Source organism: Rhipicephalus microplus, chromosome X (assembly GCF_043290135.1).
Source record: "Rhipicephalus microplus isolate Deutch F79 chromosome X, USDA_Rmic, whole genome shotgun sequence".
In the NCBI taxonomy this organism is placed as follows: Eukaryota; Metazoa; Arthropoda; class Arachnida; order Ixodida; family Ixodidae; genus Rhipicephalus; species Rhipicephalus microplus.
In genome coordinates this window covers 32,245,610-32,270,216 of record NC_134710.1, presented here as the reverse complement: position 1 = coordinate 32,270,216, position 24,607 = coordinate 32,245,610, and the positions used below count along the sequence as shown (strand labels likewise).

The 24,607-nt window shown below is 44.9% G+C and overlaps 1 protein-coding gene across 1 annotated transcript in view; it reads right to left on the bottom strand.

Annotated features, from left to right (window-relative positions):
* The window catches only part of LOC142775023 (serine/threonine-protein kinase haspin homolog), a 62,324-nt gene that overhangs the window by 8,157 nt on the left and 29,560 nt on the right, over positions 1-24,607 (bottom strand). Inside the window, exon 10 of the mRNA XM_075876309.1 lies at positions 17,052-17,283. Within this exon, the coding sequence (XP_075732424.1) occupies positions 17,052-17,283 (232 nt within the window). The remainder of the gene's footprint in view (positions 1-17,051; positions 17,284-24,607) is intronic.

Here is a 24,607-nt window from a genome sequence, read left to right as displayed (position 1 = left end):
AAGGTGAAGCTTCATTAAAAAGTTGTGTTCTTTCTGTTCAGTTCTGTTTGAAGTTTGCAGGGTGAGAGCTACCTAATATCTTTGATGCCACTTCCACCTTAAAAAGAACAGAGTTGATACCTTAATGTTGTTAATGAAATAGAATCAGTTCATTTTTTCACTTGGAAATAGAGTTGATACCTTAACATTGTGACTGAATTAGAATCAATTGTTTTTTTCGATTGGAAACAAACCTTACAATTTATTTCAAATAAAGCTTTTACATTTACAAAAAGTATGCCTTTTTTGCACACTCTCAAGTCTATGTGCTTCGGTCATTACTAGCTTATAAATAGTAAAATGATTTACATGGTGGGTTGCAATAGTGCCAGCTTTTGTCTACTAAAATGGAAAGCTCTGGAGAGAAATGGAAAGAACTGAAATACTACACGGCAAGTAATTGGATCAGGTGATTAGTGTCAAGATGTTTTTGAAGCCCATATACACTTACTTTTATATTTTATTGCATATATTTGATTTAACACACTCATTATAAATGTGCCGTTTTTTTAGTTGTGTTAGTGTTATACCTAGAATATAAATATTATTCAGAGTGCAGCAGAGGGCACAGAAATATCTTTAAAAAGTGTGGTTTTTAAACATTCTCAAGGACTAAATTCAAGTACACTACAGTGAATCCCATGATTAGTGGAGATCGATTTCATGTAAAAGGTTCAATGGCAAGCTGTCTTGGCTGCATTTTTTTTACTCCTTGATTCAATTGTTACTAAGTTGATATATATTTTTGTGTAAACTTAGAAAGCTGTCAACATATCAAGGGCTTACAAGATATGTCAATCGCACTGATGCGTCAGGAGTAGCTGATGGTAAAATATTATACCTGCACTCACATCTGTGCTTTTAAGAGCACAAACTGCAGGTTTATCAAAATCAAATGCATGCCACAGTGCCATGGTGCGCATATCATGATTTCTGCCAGGTAAAACAGCAGGTTTATCAAAATCAGGTGCATGCCACAGTGCAATGATGCGTATATCAAAATTTCTGCCAGGTAAAAGAATGCTTCATTGTAGCATGTTAGTCATATAAGAGTACATATATATTGTTCATTATATTGTTTTAAACAAGGATAGCCAACATTGCAAACACACTCGAAATTGCTTCAATACGATGCCTGATTAGTCTTTTCTGGAGCATTTACAAGCACTAGTGTGGCTATGTACACCACCTGGAATTCCAAAGTACAAATGCAGCCGCAACTGATATTTACTGTATCTTTTCAATGAAGTTTTTCACTCATGAAGCTGCTATTATTCGCAACAGATGTACTGTTGTACTGTCTTCTTAACGCTTACTTGTAGATTTCCAAAGTGCATTCTTGCTCTTCCTGAGTTAACATAGGCAGTGAATCAGATGTGGGTCATACTCACATCCCACAGACAGTAGTGTGCATGTATGCACACACATTACTGATGAAAAAGGTTTGACATCGTGTTAGACAAGCATGGCACATTATTCATGACACGGGGTCATGAGACAGCAGTTACAATGTCACACTATTCTCTTCCAGGTGATCCTTCTATTGTTCTTGGGCCAGCTGTCACAACTCATGCCAGCGCCACTATGACTGTTCATGCCACAAGCACCTTGGTGACCTGATGTTGCAGGAATTTGTGTCAGCGCATCACCAGCAAATTATCAAACGCCATCATTTTCGGTGCATCCTCCACTGCCAATTCTGAATGGTTCTGCGTTCAGTCGAGCAGCATGGAACAGTGACAGGTAATCAAGCAGCTCATAAGCATGAGGCTATAGCACTACAGTCAAGATTTCATACTGATTGTTAATCTTCTTCCATGTTAGTGAGTGTGAAACAAACCTGTACCATGTTGTAGATGATGTTTATTTTGTTGTCATTATCTAGTTTGAAATTTGCTGTCGACATCGCACATTCAAAACATAGCCTTCGAAAGGTGACCTTCAAGACCCGCAGTTGTAATTTCTGTGTTGAATTTTACACTGGAAACCTCGAGCCCTAGTGAGTGCCAACATTTAGTGCTGGCAACCTAGCAAGAGTATTGTAAACATCGTTGGCACATTGTTACTGTGTTTGAGAATACCAAATTAGTCAGCTAGAGCACAAAAAGTCAAGTTAGCGCCCACTGGGGCATCCAAATTTTCCTTTGTTAATTTACATTACTTCTGTGGGATGAGTGGTGGGGCCATGAAGGAATTAGTATAAAAAGTCAGCAACTATATCTTGATTTTGAGAGCACATTCTTAGGCCACTTTTTTACTAGTAAGATCAGACCCATCATTTCCAACTTGTATAACAATTAGGAAGTTTAATCTGTGATGAGTAGCAGCTTTCCTGTTGCAAGGCAAGGCCTCTAGCTGGAAGTTCGTAACATCATTTTGAAATATGAGTGCGGCTTTTGTAAGTATTTTCATGTGACAGTAGACTTGCTGGCCTTTTTGACTGTATACATTTGTAACTTGACATGGGCTCTCATTGATTCATTGTTTCCACATTTTTCTACAGCTCTTGATAGGGTTTCTCACTGCATATTTTATTAACACAGCAAAACCTTCCTCTGAAGTTTCTCACTTGGGTTAAAGACTTTCTTTTGTGCAGACCTCCGTTTACATCTGTTAATCATGACAACTTTCCTTCTGCTTGTGTGACAACTGCTGTTTTCCAAGGAAGAAAGTGAGCTCAGTGAAGGCCTGTAGCCAGAGGGGTGCCCCAAAAGTTTGTGCCCCCCCCCCCCTCCCGTATTCGCATGTTCTGGGTTGTCCTTTTGAGCGTAAGTAATGAAGAAAGTCATGAAGAAAGTCATTTTTCATGGCCATCAACATGTGTTCCCCTCCCCTCCAAAAAAGATTCCTGGCTACAAGGCTGTCTTTTTATGGGCGCACTATTTCTTCTTGCTCGTTCATCATTCGTTTTTACCTCGCATTGTCTGCATGTGTATGAAATACTGGGTGTTTCAAGAAAAGTGTCCAATATATTTAAAAGATTGAGAAAGGAGGTACTTGCGTGCTAGTTGTGGCATTGCCTTTCCTGTGACTAAAGAAATCTTCGGATAGACACAAACAATAATTGTGGCAGTAATTACATTAATTGAGACAATTACCTTTTTTACCAGTGATAGTAGCTGGTCGAGTCAAGTAGGCAAATTCAAGTCCTTTCTACAAAAAGTCTATAGCAACTTTGAAATCTTAGAAAAGCAGCCACTAATAATCCCCGTGGAGTGATGCAATCTGCCTAATTTCGCTGTCGAAATGAAAACCGATGCACCAGACAGGACATCTACCATTCATTTAAACAACACCCTCAATGACGGCACTGTTTCTCTAGCCGTTATCAACCGTCAATTTAGACACTTAGCTTTGTGCCCTTATCGATGCTCACCTAATCTTATCCCCCAATGCAGTATAAGCAGTGTGGCAATAGAGGGTATTGTTGAAGTGAATGGTAGATGCACAGTTTGGTGCATCGGTTTCAGTTTCGCCAGTTAAATTGAGAAGAATGCATCGCACTGCGGTGATTACCAGTGACCACTTTTTCGAACTTTTAAACTGGCTATGGACTATTTGTAGGAAGGGGTTCAATTCGCCCATTCGACCCAACCAGTTATTAGCACTGGTTAAATAGATAATTGTGGTAAGTTATATAATTACTGCCATAATTAATGTTTGTACCTATCTGCAGATAAGGTAAAAGGTTTTAAACAATTTTTTTCAAGAGTAGTTTTTGGAATGCACTCTACAAAAGACATTTCTGGCAAGGTAATGAAGTTATCTATGTTTAAAATAATGACTTAATTATGTGTAACAATTTATGAAGGCTTTTTCACACGAGCAATATTGAATAAAGTTGCCACATTTTGGTTTTTTCCGGGAACATGGTAAGTTCCAAGGACACAAATAAAATATGTGCTGGTGGCCTCTGAACATGCTACAAATTAAAAATAAATTAGGCACTGGTGTTATAGTAGATGCTCTGAAAAATATTGTGTCACTTTGTTTGAAAAACCTCTGTATTCAGCATCAGAAACTTGCCTTGGTGGTCGCACTATAAATATTCACGAAATTTCATTTTAAAGCTCTATGTAGAAGCTATGTATAGGTGAAGTTGCTAGAGGGCATTATTTTTTAAATATGAAACATAATTGTTTAATTATGTATCTGTACCAGCCTTTCGCCTACGTAACTCAAGTGACATGACACACTTGCAAGGGCAATCTTCAGCAGATTCCCACTGACCTGGGATACTGAGAGCAAATTTGGTGCTCTCTACAGAGCAATCGAAATGGGATATGGGTTATCATCTGCATTCCATAGCCAACAGAGGGGTGCTACAAGGACTCGGATCAGTGTGGTGACTTCCAAATGAGCCATGCAGCTTTAGAGACAAAGTCCGAAATCCTACTTTCCTGGGCCGTTCCGCATATGCAGTAGGTGTGTTTTATATGCTTAATAAAATATCTAGCCACATGCAGTACATACATCTTGTAGCATGCTAGTAGCATTGATGCAGTGCACTGATAAATGCTATTATAAAACAACCACTTCTTATTTTTCTGGCTTTTAGGAAAGCATCCTGCTCCCTGAACCTGAGACCCAAGGCCTGTCATATGAATACAGAAGCGAAAAAACTTTAAATTAAGAACTGGTAGCCAAGGCGATAGTCACGTTTATGTGTTACATAAGGGTTAACTGTGTACTGTATACTTTTTAACGACTTGATGGCTCATCTGGGAGTCATCACCAGTGGCATAGCCAGGAAGGCAGGAGGAGCTGCTTAACTCCCCCCCCCCCCCCCCTCCAGCACAGTCCAGGTATTTTGTAACCTAAAGCCATGGATTGTCCTTCTACTGTGACCCATTCGTGACTGCCTAGTTTATCGTTGACTCAGCAGATGGTGCTAGTGTGAGTGACAAACAGACAGATGGATTCACGGTTACCGATAAAGCCCTCTGAAGCTTTGCCCCACGCATCATTATTCACTCCGTATATATACTGTGATTTTCATAGCACACATACAAACACACAAGAATGTACATAAAGTATGACCGAAGTCGCCTTCCCCTCAAACACCACCCCCAAGCGAAAAATATTTTTTTGCTACGCTGCTGGTCTCAACACTCTAGCGGCAATCATGGTAGCGTACCTTTGTTGGTAATGGAATGCATATGATAGCCCCATTCCAGTTTCAATTGCTCTGCATCAAGCTTGCTGCGTGTACCTCAGGTCTGTGGAAGTCTGTTGTTGCGAGTGCTTCATGCCGCTTGAGTAAAGTTGGCGTAAAGCTGGTGGAGATAGATAATTTCAAAAAATACTTCCCGAGTTTAAAAAATAATACGCTTCAGTAACTTCACATATATTGAGGTAATACATATAGCTTCAAAATAGAATGTTGTGCATATTTTTTGTCCGACCACCAAGACAAGCTTTTTAATGATGAATACAGAGCTTTTCCCAAAAAAAGTGATATTCACAATTTTTGTAAACTATCTTGTAAACTTCAGTACGTAATTTATTTTTAATTTGTAGCATGTCAAAAAGGTCACCAACACATATCTTATTTGTGTCCTTAGAATTAGCCATGTTACCAGAAAAAAATCACAAACCTGGCAACACTATTCAATATTGCTCGTGGGAAATGCTCTTGAAGAATTGATATACATAAGTAAGTGATCACTTTTAGATCACTTCATTACCTTGCTGGAATTGCGATTTATTGAGTGCATTCTGGAACGACATTTGAAAAAAATTTTTGTTTGATGACTTTTAGCTTAGTCGGCGCCATACTACAGACTCTCATAACTCGGTAGCAAAATTTTTGACTACGGAATTAAATGATCAGGACGAGTTTCAAACTTCCAAAAACATGAAAATTTTTTTCGCTATATTCCTGCTGTTTAAAGAAATCCTGGGTGATTTTGCATGGTATAACCCTAATCATTGAATTGTTGAATACATTGTAATACTCCTCTGCTCCTTTTGCCTCAACTAATATTGTTAGCCAATATTTTGGTGTGTTTATGAAGTTGTTTGTGCTTTCAGCCGTTTCATTTTGTATGAATGTAATATTTTTGTGTGATCATTTATTTTTGTGCTTCAAGCCAGCACCTTCAACAAGGCCTGTTAGCAGTCTTTAAATGGATAAATTAATTGTGCTCGCAACGTTTTTTGCTCTGTACTCGCCTGGTCTGGTTGTGCTGAGAAACTGTCTTTCCTCTTTTTTAGAATAGAAGTCTGCCAATACTGTTACAATAGGAACACAACACAGGTAATTTGGGTATCTGGAAGTTATGATATTCTTTCTTTGTATTTTAAATTCCAGATACAAAGCTGCTGAAATAAAATAAATTTTTTTTACAACTTTGTTCCCACAATTTGTAGCATGTCTGTGCTGTATTTCATTTTATGATAATGGAAAAATAAAATTTCATTTCAGGTAATAGTAAACTTGTCCTTGTTGGTTTTTAAACATTTGAATTTACTTCGTAAATATTTTAGCATGTGTGGGTGCATTCAAAGATTCCCAGGTGATGCTGCCACAGGATTAATTGGATAAGTGGCATGGGAAATTTTGATTGACCTTGTACTTGCAGAAGAAAGATCTGCTGACTATGTACGTCTCATGTGGAATCTAATGGAAACATGTTTGTTATTTACGGACATGTAGCAATAGTAATACGAATAATGTGTGAGAAGTGGTCCTACGGAGCAGGTGTTGTTTCGTAGCAGCTGTTACTTTATTTCTTCATTGCGGAGATCTCGGTGAAAGTTTAGTGGGCTGTTCATTCTATGTGTTCTATGTGATCCCTGGTGGACTATTTTCTTTTTATGGAAGTGGTTGGCAGCATGTTACCTACGCCTTTTCACGTAATCAAGGGAAATTATTTTTTGCAGTGCAGTACGTCTCTCGTTTCTCAATTCACCTATATACTTGAGACATCGGCATACTAGTGCATCAACCAGAAGCCACCCAGCAAAATTTACGTCGACGGTGGGCTTCCCGTCCCGCGAAGTGGTGGTATAAATTTTTAGGTGCTTTCAGAGTTTTAAGCTTTTTCAAAGTTTTGGTTCTCAAGTGGCAAGGTGATGGTTAGGTCGCGTGTTTAGACCGCACCGCTAACTGTCCTCGATAGCTTGTCGACGTCTCCACTACGGTATACTACTCCTTGATTTTGTATGTAGAGGTCAAATTTAATAACATAGTTTCCGGGCCAATAAAGGAGTCAATTTCTTTGTGCAACCTTCAGAAACTGCACTGAGGCGAATATGTAGTTTAAGCATGATTTCAAAGAAAGCTGGGTGTGGACATTGGCCCACACAGTCTTTCTGAATTTCTTTCTGTTGTTTTGCAATTAAGTTGTTCGATTATCGGACACATTATTGCACAACAATGATATTCTTTAAAATATGCAGGAAGGCCCCGTACGCTGTCTCTCTCTTGATGTTTCGCCCTGCAGTATACTCGGTACAGCTGAAACCATCAGAAACTTTTGTTGTGAGGCACTAGTCGTCACGGACACTACTTACTGGTGCATGCATGCCCTTCTCAGTGCTCCCATGGTGAAATGGGTGGTAAGACTCTAAGTCTAGTGAAATCTCCAAAGGTGAAGTGCATGATAAGTGATTCAACTGGCATTAAGTAACGCCAACATAATTTAGGGTTATTACGAATACATTTGTACTTCAGGGGCTATACGCAATTAGCAATCTAGGGCCGTCACACATATATAGTGGAATTTTTTTTGGCGAAAAAATGGAGGCTTTTCGCCCGTGATTTGGCGAATTTTACTTAAAAATCAGTGGTAACCATGTGCGCCGGTGACGCGCTTGCCCCAGCCGCAAGGGCGCGATGGCTGCGACTGCCGGTGACGCGCTCGCCCCGACTGCCGCTGTTGCGATTGTCAGCGTCTGCTTCTGGAGTTCCACCATCTAAAATTTCAAAATGATCCGAAGTAGGCTTTGCTAGACCTCGGGAGCTTCCAAGCTGGCTGGCGGCCGGCGTGAGAGATGCGCAGGCGACGCTCTTGCCCCGGCCGCCTAGCAGCTTCGCTACGACGTCGGTATCAAGCTGGGGGCGTCGCGAGCACGCACTGCCGCACAAGCCGCCCAGGCGAAGTCTACGAGCCACCGGCGAAGCAAAAAATGTGTTTTCGGGAAAATAAAGGTTTAAATTGTCTCTTCTGCGCCGTGCGACCGCCGCTGTCAAACATCTAACGTGAAGGTTGGCGCCAAACGAGGCAGATGCAGAAGTGACCTTGAAAGGGAAAGTGAAGAAGTAAGTGCGGCGTCGTTACTGTCCCTCTCTATGGAGGACACTTCCACAGCCCTGGGCGGGGAATGGGAATGAAAGGGACAGAAGGTCCCTTCACAATACAAAAGTAACTGAGTTCTCTAGTGATACCAGCATATGTTCCAGTATTCTTTTTTCCCAAGAACTGTAACCAACTGGATTTCTCTCCCCTCAGCTGTGGTGTAACGCCCGTCGCTATCGTCCCATTTAGAGGCCCTTCAGTGAATAAGATATAGCTCTGGCATAGTTTTACATGAACCCTGACGCTCTCTTTCTTCCACATGTTTACGCATTCATGTTTCCACTAGTTATATAAATATATTGCTGCTTTGTTTGTGTAAATTCGTTGTATTCTTCTTCTTTTGTTTTTGTTATTATCACCGCAATGCCTCATATGTGTTTCTTGTAACCATTTTTTGTATTCATTTGTACCCACTGATGCCCAAGGTCTGAAGATCAAACTGGCAGTATTGTAATAAATAAATAAATAAATAAATAAATAAATAAATAAATACATAAATAAATAACTAAAATAATGAATTTTAAAGGTAAGAGAAGGGTAGAAGGTAAAAAAGTCACAGCTTTGCCACAAAGGCGAAGCAATGAACGCAATAGCAACAAATTGGAAGGTCACGCGCAGAATGGCCAGCAGATCGAAACGTGCCCTGCGTTTGTCACGCACAAATGACGCACGAAACGTACTCACACATAAAGATGAACGTGAATAACCGCCTCATTTGTTACTTCGCTGTGTCTGAAAGGCGCGCCCTTTTCACAAACTGAGGTTGTGCAACGATTGCAGTGACCTTGTGCGCCCGTAACTACAACACACTCATTCCAGTGCAAGCCCAACACCAGCCAAGACGTATGATCCTCCCCACTGGAAGATAAGGGCCCTTGAGAGATCGTCCTTTCCCCTCCTCTCCGGGAGCCAAAGTAGGCGTGAGAGATGAGAGCCGCCCCGCGCTTATTGCACCATCTTGCTGATAATGCTGAAAACGCGATAATTGATTGATATGTCGAGTTTAACGTCCCAAAACCACCATATGATTATGAGAGACACCGTAGTGGAGGGCTTCGGAAATTTCGACCACCTAAGGTTCTTTAACGTGCACCCAAATCTGAGCACACCGGCCTACAACATTTCCGCCTCCATCGGAAATGCAGCCGCTGCAGCCGGGATTCCATCCCGCGACCTACGGGTCAGCAGCCGAGTACTTTAGCCACTAGGCCACCGCGGCAGGGCGAAGACGCTATAGTTACCCCCCCCCCACCCGAGATGCCCGCCAACAGCGGTAAGTGGTAGATATAAATAGCTTGCCGTGTGATCGTTGAAGGCGGTACCCCTCGGTGGCTCAGTGGTTAACGCCTCGCATTCACGCCGTGGAGGTCTCACGTTCGATTGCGCGCACAGGTGGCCTTTTCTGGATTTTTTCTTTCCTGCGTTTTCACATTATATATATATATATATATATATATATATTGTGGGCATTTGTTACTTGCATCGTCCTCATCCCTGCATGATCACAATCACCATCATCCGCTTGTCTCTTTGTCCTCATTGCCACTCTGGTTCATCATCATCGTCATCGTCTGTGTACTGGCTCTGCCCGTTCGTTTTGCGAGGTCTTTCCTCAATTAAACGCTGTCGCAACCCAGACTACCAAGACTTCATACGTGGTGGAGGTGGATTTTCGGTCCTCTTACCTCCCGCAGCCAGCTCTACCCGCTGGAGCTTCGTTCAGGTCGCCGATTGCGCCCACTGTCAGGCAGCATGTCCCAGACCGAGCCTACCGGCGCTCATGTCATCAACCACGCACCGACGCAAGCTGCCCCTCCTATTTACATACACGGACATCAGCGGGAACCCCCGCTCTTCGCTGGTCGTCGTGGAGAAGACGTAGAAGACTGGCTCGACGACTACGACCGCGTAAGTGTCGCTAATCGGTGGGACGAGGCCGCCAAACTGCGTTACGTCCCATTTTATCTGACCGGAGTAGCAAAGACATGGTATTTTAACCACGTCCTTGACTTACCCGACTGGGCTACCTTCCAGCAGCAGCTGCGACACGTTTTTGGCACCCCAGACATTCGATCCGCCGTCGCGAAGAGGACACTTGATACTCGCCGACAACATCCCGGTGAATCGTACACTTCATACATCGAGGATGTCCTCGCACTGTGCCGGCGTGTCAATCAATCTATGCCGGAATCGGACAAAGTGCGCCAGATATTGAAAGGCATTGGGCCTGTTGCCTTTAATGCACTCACTGTGCAAAACCCAGCTACCATCGCTGATGTCGTGACGACATGCCAGCACCTTGATGCGCTGGACTCCGTTCGCCTCCAACCAGACATTGGCGACCACCACTCCACGTCAGATGGCCACCTGCGCGACCTCATCCGGGACATTATACGCGAAGAATTGCGGTCCATGGGCTTCACACCTCCTACACCACGACCTACACAGCCTTCGGGAAGGCCCTTACGTGACATCATCAGGGAGGAACTTACAACGCTGACCGGCGTTGCGCCCGTACAGCCACATGCTTCACGCCCCATACCCACGTACCCTGAAGTTGCTGCCGTGCCTCCCAGCGACGCCCACGCGACATTGCCGCGTCCATCCTTAGCGTCAGTTGCTGCCGCTCCCCCGGTCAACTACCATTCCGTACCCCCTGACCCTCCGGCCCACCTGACCGCGCTATCTACAGGTGCCTCGAATGTCTTCTATTCCCCACCGTGGCGCTCGTCTCGCCCTGTTTGCTACTACTGTGGCTATCGCGGCCACATATCTCGTTTCTGCCGAAAGCGCCAGCAAGATGAGCGTCGGAACGACGTGCGTGAACGGGATTTGTACGCCGGGGCGTCTTATCAAGGTCGGCGTTATTCGTCTCCTCCGCACCGTTCTCCATCTCCTCCTGCATCGACTGCACCACGAAACAGCCGAAACACGAGACGCCGCTCGCCTTCGCCCTTCCGCCGTTCCACTTCTCCACTTCGGCCCGCCTCATTCACCTCTGAAATTCATTCGGAAAACTAAGTGATGCAGTTTGTGGAGAAAAAACTGCATTCGGAATCAGAACTGAAATTCCTCCATCGGGCCCGTGTAACATGGTTTCTGTGGAAGTAGAAGGAGTGCGAGTCGATGCTTTGGTGGACACAGGTGCGACATTGTCTGTGATACGTGCTGATTTGTGTGAACATTTAAGGAAAGTAATGACGCCTTACGATGGCCCCACATTAGTTGCTGCCCAGGGGAACGTCATTCGCCCTTCCGCGTTTTGTACTGTGCGTGTTTTCATCGACGGCATCCGCCATCATGTCCAGTTTGCTGTCCTGTCCCGCTGCTCTCACCAACTAATTTTAGGGTGGGATTTTCTATCATCTGCTTCCGCGGCGATTTGTTGTGGACAACGCGTCGTTCACCTCGCTGACACGGACTACATGCTTGAAGACGACAATCAGAAGCCACTTCGTCTGGTCGCTGCGAAAGACATCGAACTGCCGTCACTACAAGAGCAAATTGTCAGCATTACGTCCAACGACATCTATCACGGGGATGCATTGGTCTCACCGTCACCACTTTGCGTTCGCAAAGGTATAGTTCTTCCGTCCGGTGTCGTTCGTTTTTGCAATGGCTCGGCACTTGTCACCGCTGTCAACTCTACACCGGAGAAGATCTTACTGCCACAGGGCACTACTGTGGCCCATGTTGCTGACTTCGAGCCTGTATTTGTCACGCCACTTCAGGCCATCACATCTAAAGAACCTTGCCTCGGTGAGCATGTTTCTTCCTCCGCCTTTACCACCGCTATCAGCAGCGAATTGACATATTCACAGAGGCAGCAGCTGCTCGCATTGTTACAGAAACATGCAAATTCTTTCGACATTTGCTCGTCTAAGCTGGGCCACACTAATACTACAGCACATCGAATTCAAACTGTTGGGACATCTATCGTACACCGCCGACCCTACCGCGTGGCTCTAACTGAAAGAAAAATTATAGAAGAAAACGTTGCGGACATGCTTAAAAGGGAAGTCATCCGTCCTTCATCTAGCCCTTGGTCGTCTCCCATTGTTTTGGTCCGCAAAAAGGATATCTCTGTGCGTTTTTGCGTGGACTACCGGGCGCTCAATAAGATCACACGCAAGGACGTGTACACTATGCCACGCATTGACGACGCCCTTGATTCCCTACAAGGCGCGGAATTCTTTTCAAGCATCGACTTGCGTTCTGGGTACTGGCAGATTCCCATGCATGAAGACGATAAGCATAAAACGGCGTTTGCAACCCCCGACGGGCTATATGAATTCAACGTGATGCCTTTCGGGCTCTGCAACGCACCCGCGACTTTTGAGCGCATGATAGCTACCGTGCTGCGCGGTCTCAAATGGAAAAGTTGCCTGTGCTACCTGGACGACATTATTATCTTTTCGTCAACGTTTCGTGAGCACCTAGAACGACTGGATCAAGTTCTAACGTGCCTTGCTGGCGCCGGGATTCAAATAAACACTAAGAAATGCTCTTTCGCTAGCAAATCTATCAAGGTCTTAGGACATGTCGTTAGCAAAGATGGCATCCAGCCCGACCCTGACAAGATTTCTGCAGTCCTTCACTTTCCGCGTCCCGAAAAACCAAAGGAGCTTCGCAGTTTCCTTGGCCTCGCCTCCTATTTTCGCCGGTTTATCCAGAACTTCGCTTCTATTGCTGCTCCATTACACCAACTACTCGCTTCGAACGTCCCCTTTCTGTGGTCTCAAGAATGTGAAACGGCATTCGAGCTGTTGAAGCGGTCACTCACGTCTGAACCTCTGCTCTGCCACTTTGACGAAGCCGCACCGACTATCCTTCATACCGACGCTAGCGGCATGGTATAGGAGCCGTTCTTCTACAACGCGACAAGTCTTCCCTAGAGAAAGTTGTTGCATATGCCAGTCGCGTACTCACCCCTGCTGAAAAGAACTACACTATAACTGAGCAAAAGTGTCTGGCTGTGGTTTGGTCGGTCCAGAAGTTCCGTCCCTATCTCCACGGCCGTCACTTCACAATCGTTATGGACCACCATGCCTTATGCTGGCTTTCTACACTGAAAAACTTGTCCGGACGCTTGGGTCGGTGGATACTACGCTTGCAGGAGTACGACTTTGACATAACTTACAAGTCAGGCAGAAAACATCGAGACGCCGATGCTTTATCTCGTTGCACACTTCCAACTACCCATATCAGCGTTGGCGAGAACTCAAACGCCACATCTATCAAAGTTCATACGCTCGCATCAATAACGCAACCCTTTTCGGACGACCAGGCAACATTTATCTCCCACCAGCGGTCCGATTCATACTGCAGACGCATGATGGACCACCTTTCGGGAGTTTCTCATCCACCAAACGCGCGACTTCGTCATCAACTCCTGCACTTTAAGCTGGACAATGGGGTTCTCTACCGCCACGTCTACCACCCTGACGGTCAGCGCTGGGTTCCTGTACTGCCACGCTCTCTTCGACTTCAGGTGCTCGAAGCCTTCCACGACGACTTGACTGCTGGTCATCTTGGTTTTAAAAAAACTCTTGACCGCATTCGATGTCGTTATTACTGGCCTGGCCTTTCTTCTAGTGTAGCGCGGTACGTCGGTTCCTGCTACCCATGCCAGCGTCGTAAACTCCCCACGTCTGCACCTGCTGGACCTCTACAGCCACTTCCGTGCCCGTCAATGCCTTTCGAGGTTGTAGGTGTTGACCTTTACGGGCCTCTCCCCGTCACATCTGCTGGCAAACGATGGATAGTGACCGCCGTGGACCACCTGACACGATACGCTGAGACTTCCTCTGTTATTACAGGCTCAGCTGTGGAAGTTGCAGACTTTATTCTTCACGCAATAATACTGCGTCATGGGGCTCCTCGTGTACTGCTTAGTGATCGCGGCAAAGTGTTCCTGTCACAAATGGTAAATGAAGTACTCCGCGCTTGTGGAACTACTCACAAGACAGCTTCAAGCTACCACCCTCAGACAAATGGTCTCACAGAAAGATTTCACCGAACCCTTGCAGACATGATAGCCGTTTACGTCCAACCCGACCACAAAAATTGGGATACTCTTTTACCATTCCTGACATTTGCTTACAACACCGCCGTTCAGCGAACAACTTGCTACTCACCGTTTTATCTCGTGTACGGACGCACCCCGACTACCTTTCTCGACGTCTCCTTCTTTAGCAGCCATGGGAATTCGTGTCAGCCTTCTAGCGAAGAATACATTTCCCGCCTGGCTCAGTCTCGCCATCAGGCTCGCATCAATACTGAAGCGAGACAGCACGAGCGGAAGATCACCTATGACGAATCCCGCCGCGTTGTGTCTTTCCAACCTGGTGACGAGGTGCTGCTTTTGACACCTATTCGCACTCCTGGTCTCTGTGACAAATTCCAACTACGCTTCATCGGGCCATACATTGTTTTAGAACAGACTTCGCCGGTTAATTATCGCGTGACACCACTTGTCGCCCCAACAGACTGCCGCTACCGCAGCACAGAGATTGTCCACGTTTGTCGCATGAAACCTTTCTAGCGACGTTCCCCGTCACTTTGACTTACGGCGGCCAGGGTGTCCGCTTCCAAGTGGGGGGAATTAGTGTGGGCATTTGTTACTTGCATCGTCCTCATCCCTGCATGATCACAATCACCATCATCCGCTTGTCTCTTTGTCCTCATTGCCACTCTGGTTCATCATCATCGTCATCGTCTGTGTACTGGCTCTGCCCGTTCGTTTTGCGAGGTCTTTCCTCAATTAAACGCTGTCGAAACTCAGACTACCAAGACTTCATAATATATATATATATATATATATATATATATATATATATATATATATATATATATATATATATATATATATATATATATATATATATATATATATATATATATATATATATATATACGGTGCATGAAGTCAACGCCATCGGCGAAATTCAGCTGAGAGTGTTCACATAATTGCTATTGCAATAAAAAAGCATTCGATATGCCTCACGTAAGCGCGCAAGAACACCAGCGCGCCACACGCAGTCAACCGAGAAGGCCAGGGGTACACTGTGTGATGGGAACGGAGAAAAAGAGAGCGAAAAATTGGCCCCGTATCTACTTGTGAATCTGCAAATGTCGTCGAAAGATGATAAGCTTTCGGGTGGAGAGAGTGAACAAAACATTTATTTGATGTTCTGCGCAAGAAATTATTGAACGGTATTCTGGAGGCACTGCGTTAGAGTGCCTCGAGCGTGCAGCGGAGGCGAACGAGCGCATCACGTCACGTCACACGGGAAACATGAGCACTATCTGGCAGTTTTCTTGGCAAACGAAGCGCGTGACTCTGAGACAGGCGTGCACTGACTCTGAGTCGGGCGCGCACGCCCGTCTCAGAGTCACGCGTTTTGTTTGCTATGCGCTTCGTTCCATACGTGCTTCGTTCCCATACTTCCATACTGATCTGAAAAAAGTTTCCCGATGGATGTAAATAAAACCTCCTTGAATACATCCAGAAACCCCGTCCTGTTGGGGAGTGCATTTTTACTGCCTCCGGCCCCATCGGGGCATGCACGAGAGGACAAGTCATTTACTCCCATCTCGGCTTATTTTGTTTACAGTCTATATGTCTGTCAAAGGTGCCTTGTCATCCTTGGCATGTTAGTTTGAAGAAGGTTAGTGTTGACGTCATTTCCAGTGGCATCATGTCACTGGACATGATGTCAACCCTAACCTAATTCGTGCTAACGCGTCAAGGAGGACAAGGCAGCTTTGACAAAGATTATATACTCCTATTGAAACACCAGCTAGCCTGTCTGAGTCTTTTTCTCCGGCGGTTCGTTCTGCTTATGCCAGTGAGTTCACGAGAGAGGTTCACTTTATGTCCTACTATGAGAGCCAGCTGGCATACACGTTCGTGGCTTTGTTAAATAAAAACGGATTAGGTTTTGCCATAGCTTCGTGGTTAGCAGACGTGTAGCCCTAAATGTATCGGTCTATCAAGCAAATACTTAGGTTTATACACGTGAACTATAAATAATATTTGCAAAAATTATTTGAAATTTACGTCCCAAAACCACAGTATGATTTATTTATTTGTTTACTTATTTTTATTATTTTCAATTCCAACATGAAAGTATCGGTCTATCAAGCAAATACTTAGGTTATTACACGTGTACTATACATATTTTTGGAAAATTTATTTGAAATTTACGTCCCAACACCCCAATATTATTTATTTATTTATTTTTAATATTTTCAATTCCAACATGATAGATCAAAAAAACTGTTTGGACCCATAGCCAAAGGCTAGAATAGGGTCCGATGATGCGATACAAGATGGCACAGTATCCAAACGATAGCACAAGGCAACAATAGCACATGTAGCAAAACAATAGAACAAGGCATTGAACCAGGATACAAGATGCTAAACATTGCGGATATACTAAAGAAGGTTAGGCATTGTACAGACATATATATTCAGATACTCGAACTTGGGTAAGATAGAAGAAACATGTAAGAGGGAACTTCTACGAACGTCATGGCTTCGGTTCCTACGCATTTTTTTGCTTTCTTTTACATTTATACCTACGGTAAGTTGCCCCATACAATCAGAAAACAATGTGTCACAAAAAGCAATATTTCTAAAATAGGCATGAAAACAACTGGGCACTGTAGATCCAGCGAAAGCGTTTTCCCGCCAGCAGGCCTTACCGATGGTCATCCTGGCCACGTGGAGTCCCTGCAGACGGATCTTGAACCCTGCGCTGGGTATCCTTTCGAGGTTACCCCAGAGAGTGTACTCGACGCGGGGCGAGCGGGTTGGACGGATGAGCACAGTGTCGATGATGGGCAGCCGGTGTTCAAACTGGACCGCGGCTTCGGCCACGGCCAGTGCCAAGCATGCTTGCTCAAGCACGCTCTCTAGTTGTGCCAGCTCAGTGAACTGCGCGTGAGGCATGTGTCACATCGATGTAACCGCCACGATCTCCAAACACGGTAACTGTAAACTAGACGTCATTCTGTCTTGATTAAAACAACGATAACAATGGCGTGGAGTCGAATGGTTGGTTAGCATCCCAGTTATTTGAGAAAGATCACCAAGCTATTGTGTATAAGTTGTGACAATGTGCGCCTCTGTAAGTATTCTGCAATATTCAAGTTGGATGCAAACATTTGGCAGTCATTATGGCTACGGGGCCTGTCGATTCAGTAGTTATCGTTCGAGTGAGGGGGCCCGTCAGCGTAGTACTATCGTTCAGGGGTCCCGTCGCCGCAGTAAAACGTAATAGTGATGAGGCCCGTAATAATAGCGATACAGCTATAGCGACGGCCTCTTCATCGTAAAGAAATGACTATGGTGAGGTGGCCTGTCACCGTAGTGTAATTGTAAAAATGAGGGGGCCCGTTGCCGTAAACTTGTAGTCGTTTTAGACGCTGCCGTCTAGCTGCTCTAGTGGCGTAGTGGCTTGACGCGCATTTGGGGAAGCTGTCATGACGCAGGTCGTCAGTTCGAATTCTCGTATATGAATTTCAGGGACAAAGCTCCTTAGGGTGTGGGTCTGTCCATCCTACGATGGTGTATGTAGCCACCGGTGGCACATACCCGAAAGAACTGTCCTTAAAATGATCGCTGGATGGTGGCACTTGTACAAGATGAATACATGATGAATTGATGCGAATTGGCAGTACTTGGAGTGTTGACTAGATAGACGGACCGACTGACGGACACACGGACGGACGGACAGACAGAGAGGGACGGCCGCACTAACAGACGGATGGACAGATGGAAGAACGGACGTACGGCTGGACACATGGAGAGACGCACGGACAGACGTATGCACCGATGGTCACACAGATGGACGGACACACGGATGGACGCATGAATGGATGGAAACAAGAACGAATCGGCGGATAAAAGCACGGACTGACTGACGAACGATTCTCCCCACCAATCACTGACTCCGTGGATATACTGTGATTTTTTTTAGTTTTTTTCTGTTTTTTTTTTTCAAGGCAACGCTGCAAGAAAATCATGTTGCCTTCTGCAGCGGTTGTTAGACAGCCCTAACATCTGGATTTCGTGGCGCAGAATCATTTGTATCCGACTTTGGTGCAAACTTCGCTGTTTTTTCATTATCTTCTCCCACTATTGTTTCAAGTAATGTCACTTGTTTTTAAATGATAATCGTGTTCATTCATCAGGGATGTAACTATCAAATTTTTTTCACATCCAACCAGGAATGAAGACCTTTCCCAATGATTTCCTATTGATACTGCGCTCGGCGAGCAGATTCTGTAGTATGCGTGCGAATTAAGTTTATTATCGCATTGAACGACCACCCTCAACGGGGTTTCCATTCCTTTTCATTGATACCGTAACTCCAACTGATAATTTGTTACACATAATAAGATGTTCCCAAATCCATCCTCCCGCGTATTTTTTGTGTCGCTGTATAAAGGCGACGTATGGGCTGATGCCAAACGTTGTGCAGGTCAACATAGAATGTGTTCCAACCCTGAGGACTGTGTAGTTGAGCATTCTGTTTCTGTAAGTCCCAAAACCACAATACATATGACTACTATACATATAGCTCCGACTTTGGGCCTACTTCGCCTGAAATCACACACAGACTTATTCATGTGATCGAATCGGCTCCTTCAAACAAGGGGATATGCGCGTCCTTTTTGTCCCATGAGCGTGTGCTGTTGCTATATGCAAACGTAGATGGACATTCGAGCTCGCAACGGTGCAGTAGATACTCGCACGGTGGTGTGGTCTCTATAGCTGTCTTCCCATCCTGAGACGACGCTTGTCCCGTGGGAGCGAAAAGTGTTCCGTATCGTTCTTAGCGATCAAAATGCACTGTTGGCGTGAACCGGTCGTCCGGATGCTTTTGATTTGATTGATATGTGGGATTTAACGTCCCAAAACCACCATATGAATATGAGAGACGCCGTAGTAGAGGGCTCGGGAAATTTAGACCACCTGGGGTTCTTCAACGTGCACCCAAATCTCAGCACACGGGCCTACAACATTTCCGCCTCCGTTGGAAATGCAGCCGCCACAGCCGGGATTCGATCCCGCGACCTGTGGCTCAGCAGCCGAGTACCTTAGCCACTAGACCACCACGGTGGGGCGGTCATCTGGATGCTTTAACTTGCAAGTCCTTGATGGTGGGGTGGTGGGCTTGGGTAAATCACAAGGTGTGACCGAATCGATGAAACGAATACGCAAGAATGAACGTGCATGTAGCAGCGTCGATGTATCCTACGATAAGGGAAGGTAGCCATAGGGAGCTTGAACGCAGTCACCTCACATCAGTAAAAAAACAAATAAAAACTTCTCCAATCGATTCAGTAAGAGCACAAACAGCAGCACTGTGTCGAGGCCCGTCACTATTGGCAGCGTTGTTAAAATGGGCCACCTCATAAATTCATCGTTACGTTGCTGCCTCGGATGTGGTAGTGTCTGTGCGCGCGCTAATGCTGGCGGTGAAAGCTCGCTACACTTGAAGTATTCAGTGGATATCGTGGTGGGGGGGACCTCAGACCAGGACATTGCGGCAGCTGCCACTCAGCGAGCCGGATCCGTCAGCGAGAACCTCGACTCACCAGCTGCTCCTCCCGTCGCTCCACTGTAGGATGCTGCCTTTAAAATAGACAATATTGCTCAAAACAATATAAAAAGGAGAAAAGAAAGAGAAACGTTCAGTTGGTCAGCTTGACTCGAACTAAGTCGCACACCAACAAAGCATGTTGGACACCAACAACGTACCCAGTGCGCCTCGAAAAATCAACGCGGTATAGGGCTAACAACCGACACAAACAGCGACACGATTTTCTTGCAAAAAAGCAAAATTACGAATCTTTGAAAGTAGTAACGTAAATATTGACGCATCGCTATAAAAATTGAAAATTAAAAGAATAAGAAAACGAAATATGAACAGATGACCTGGAGCACGACCACATTTGCAACTGCGCCTCAATCCACTGCACCACCAGAACCGTTAGGCGATGGCATCTATAACGACTACAAATTCACAGCAATGCCCCCCCCCCCCTTAATTTTTACCATTACACTACGGTGACGGGCCCCCTTACCGTAGTCATTGCTTTGCGGTGGCTGGGCCCGTCGTTGTAGCTGCATCGCTATTATGACGGGTCCCGTCACCATTACAATTTCACTATACAGTGACGGGCCCCATCACCGTAATCACGATTACACTACGCTGACGGACCTCCTAACTTTAACGATAGTAGAGCGCTGAAGGGCCCCGTCACCCTAACGATCAGCATTGTCACTCTCCGTCAGCATTGTCACTACTCATTTGGCAGAGATCTGTCTGGCTGTATAGCTGAAGCCACAGGAACCACGAGAGAAAGGAAACGTGACGCTGCACTCTTGTGGAGCACCGTGAGAAGTATTGCCATGAAATCAATCTTGAATGCGCTTCTGTTATGTGCACCGAAACGAACCCGCCAAGGATGCTCTAACTCGAGCCCACGCACATCGATGACACCCCTGGAAACATCGACCACTCGCTGGGAGCAGTTTCCCCTACACAAGTGCGCGGCCTTCGAGACGCGATGAAAAGATTAAACAATAGTTGAGGGGATAAGAAGCTACGGCACTTCTAAAAACAATACAGTCAACCTCTAGCCAGTTGGGGCACGCTACCGCTGCGGGCATGGCCTTCAAATTGTCGTTCTTCATTCAGGTTGGTTACGTACCCCGCGCCTTCTGTATTCATTCTAACGATCCTTTTTTGTTAGCGGTGTCGTGCCCCACTGAAGTGCTTGACTTCTGCCGCAAAACTGTGTATGAATCCCTTTTTAAATTCTGTGCAACGTGCCACCTTATCGGTCTACTTCTAATTCTGTCGGGTGATGTTGAGATGAACCCGGGACCCCCAGTAACTTTAGAAAGCCTTGCAGAAAAGGTATCCTGCTTAGAACTTACGCAATCTACCATTCGGGATGAACTTGTATCTATCCGCTTGGCTCATGCTAACATCGAAAATCTTGTCGGCAGCCGCTCGTCACGTCTATATAAGGTTGAAAAAAATTCGACATAAACCAGTGCAAAAGCCCACCTCTCGAACCCCCCCCCCCCCTCCCTCCGAAACTGCTTCTCTTTCTTCTCAGGTAAAACAACTCGCTAACAAATGGTATGACGCTGAAAACCGCCTACGCCGATCGAATCTATTGTTCTTTGGAATTAAAGACGAAAATACAGAAACTTGGGCCGAATCTGAAGCAAAAATAATTTCTGTTTGCGCCACGAACCTCGAAATAATCATCACCGACGCAGCTTTAGAGCGTGCGCACCGGCTCGGTCGCTACTGCACCGACAAAATGCGCCCAATTATCGTTAAGTTTGCGCACTTCAAAGATAAATCTAGAATCCTCCAGTCTTCTCGGAAACTGAAGGAAACAACCTTCTTTATACGGGAAGACTATTCAGCACGCGTGCGCCTCGCAAGGCAAAATTAATACTCTTTTGGGCAGCAAAGTAACGCAACCTTGAAAATCCGCTTTGACAAACTGACAATTGATAAGAAACAATACACCCGCGATGCAATGACCAATTCCGTTGTTCAACTAACCACATAGCAATTTCCACGTGCCTACAAGTCCGCTCTCTGTCATGCTAACGTTCCAAGCAAGCCCTTCACAGCCATTTCAGCTTTCCATAACGCAACTGTAATGCTTACTAACATCCGGAGCTACCTGCTCAAAAGAGAAACCGTTGAAGCTCTACTGGAAAATAACAGTACTGATCTCGCGGTATTTACTGAATCTTGGTTTAACCTGGACATTCAGGATAACGAACTACTTTCGGCAAAATCTTCATACTGTATTCACAGGCAAGATAGGCCGGGGCACCGGAGAGGCGGGGTTGTGGCGCTTGTAACGCCTAGTTTGCCTTCCTCCAGAATTGATGCAGAATGCCGTCATGAAATCCTGTGCGTAAATCTAACTTTTCCAATCAGTAAAACAGTACTAATCGCATGTTATCGATTCCCGACTCTGACGATAATTTTACACAAGAACTCCACTCTGTTGTCTTAGACGTAACTTCACGCTTTCCCCGTTCGAACTTCTTGTTGTGTGGCGACTTCAATTTCCCAGACATTGATTGGGTTCACCTAGCTGCTCACTCATCCCTTTCAAGAAACTTTCTAGATTTGTGCCTTATGTTTAATTTAGCCCAAATGGTTACTATGCCCACTCATGGTACCAACATACTCGATTTATTTTTGGTCTAACTCCCGATCTTGTAAACTCAGTTCAATGCGTAGAAGGTATCAGTGACCATAAAATTTTATTAATTGGCCTTTCCATTCCTATTCCTACCAGACAACCTCTCAATAAGTACATCCGCGATTATAACAAAGCCAATTTTCCAAAATAAATGATGAACTGGCAGATTTCTATGAAACGTTTATTCATTGTGATGTTTCGCGAACAGTCGAACAAAACTGGGTGTTATTTAAAACAAATTGCTGTCCTTAATTGACAGACATGTACCTATAATCTGTATTCGCGGGGATGCCAAAAGACCATGGTACTCTAATTCCTTGAGGAGGCTGTCAAAAAAGAAAAAAACGCCTCTTCAGAGAAGCCAAGTTATCGAAATCGCCTGTTAAATGGGAAAAGTATCGCACATGTTTGCGCGAGTACACTTCACTGTTAAAAAATGCAAAAAGGCGATTCTTCGGTCATGATCTCCTCGGACTCCTGGGCGACAACCCAAAAAAGTTTCGGAACTATTTGTCTCCTAAAAACAGCGCTGCTCAAAACTTGCCATTTACTAATCCCGATGGTTCGGCCGTTTCCGCCACTGACTCCGCCGAAATCATGAATTTCCATTTTTCATCCTTATTCACGCATGAACCCTCCACCGATGTTCCGTCCTTGCCGCCCAGAGACTTCCCGCAGATGCCACGCATTTTTGTCACAAGCGAAGGAATAGCAAATCTCATCGACAACCTTAAATTCTCGTGTTCCCCTGGCCCAGACAATATACCCGCTAAAATTCTGAAAAACACAAAACTAATATCCAGTCTTATCCTACAATTTATTTTTAACCAATTTCTTGACACTGGTTTTATTCCTAAAGACTGGAAGATAGGTAAAGTCACCCCCGTGCCCAAATCAAGAAGCCCTTCAGACCCCTCAAACTATCGTCCTATTTTGTTAACATGCATTATCTGCAAGCTGCTAGAACACGTAATCTACTCCCACATTGCAACTCATCTGGACCAAAATTTCTTCTTTTTTTCTAACCAGCACGGGTTCCGGCGTGGACTGTCATGCGAGAGACAGCTGTACGAATTTTATACTGACCTTCACTTTAACCTAGACTCTTCTTTTCAAACAGACGTAATATACCTCGACTTTTCCAAAGCTTTCGACCGTGTTCCACACCGCCGTCTAATAAGTAAACTTTCTTGTCTCAGTATAGACCCCTTAGCCCTATCTTGGATAAAAAATTTTCTAACCGGTCGTGTTCAGTATACTGTTGTCGCGAATAATGAATCAACCCGTGTTGATGTAGTTTCCGGTGTATTGCAAGTTTCCGTTCTTGGGCCTCTTTTGTTTATAATCTTTATTAGTGATATTCCAGACAAAATTTCATCCACCATCCGCCTTTGTTTGCAGACGATTGTGTGCTTTAATGTCGCATCTCATGTTGCACTGACCAAATCACACTCCAGAATGACTTGTCTAACATACATAATTGGTGTTCGTGGTGGCTAATGCAGCTTAATACACAAAAATGTAAATTTATGCAAGTTTCGCGCAAGCGCACTAACTTTTCCTTCCAGTATTCTGTGAACTTCCAACCCTTAACCCAGGTCGACTCCTATCGTTATCTTGGCGTCATAATAAACAAGTAAACCAACATGGTCCGAGCACATAGAACAACTAGTCTCCGCTTCAGAAAAATCACTTGGCTACATTAAAAGGTCGCTTACGTCCTGCCCACCGCAAATCCGAAAATTAGCTTACGAAACCTTCACGCGTACTAAACTTGAATATGCTTCTGCTATTTGGAACCGTCACCAAAATTACCTAATCGACGCATTAGAAGCAATTCAAAATCGCGCTGCCAGATTCATCACCTCACAATACAGTTCTCGCTTAAGTATTACCAGTATCAAACTATCCCTCAACCTCCCTCCTCTAGAAATTCGCCGCAAGCTCACTCGGCTCTGCCTTCTGCACAAACTATACCATAATTTCCCGTCGCAACGCAATAC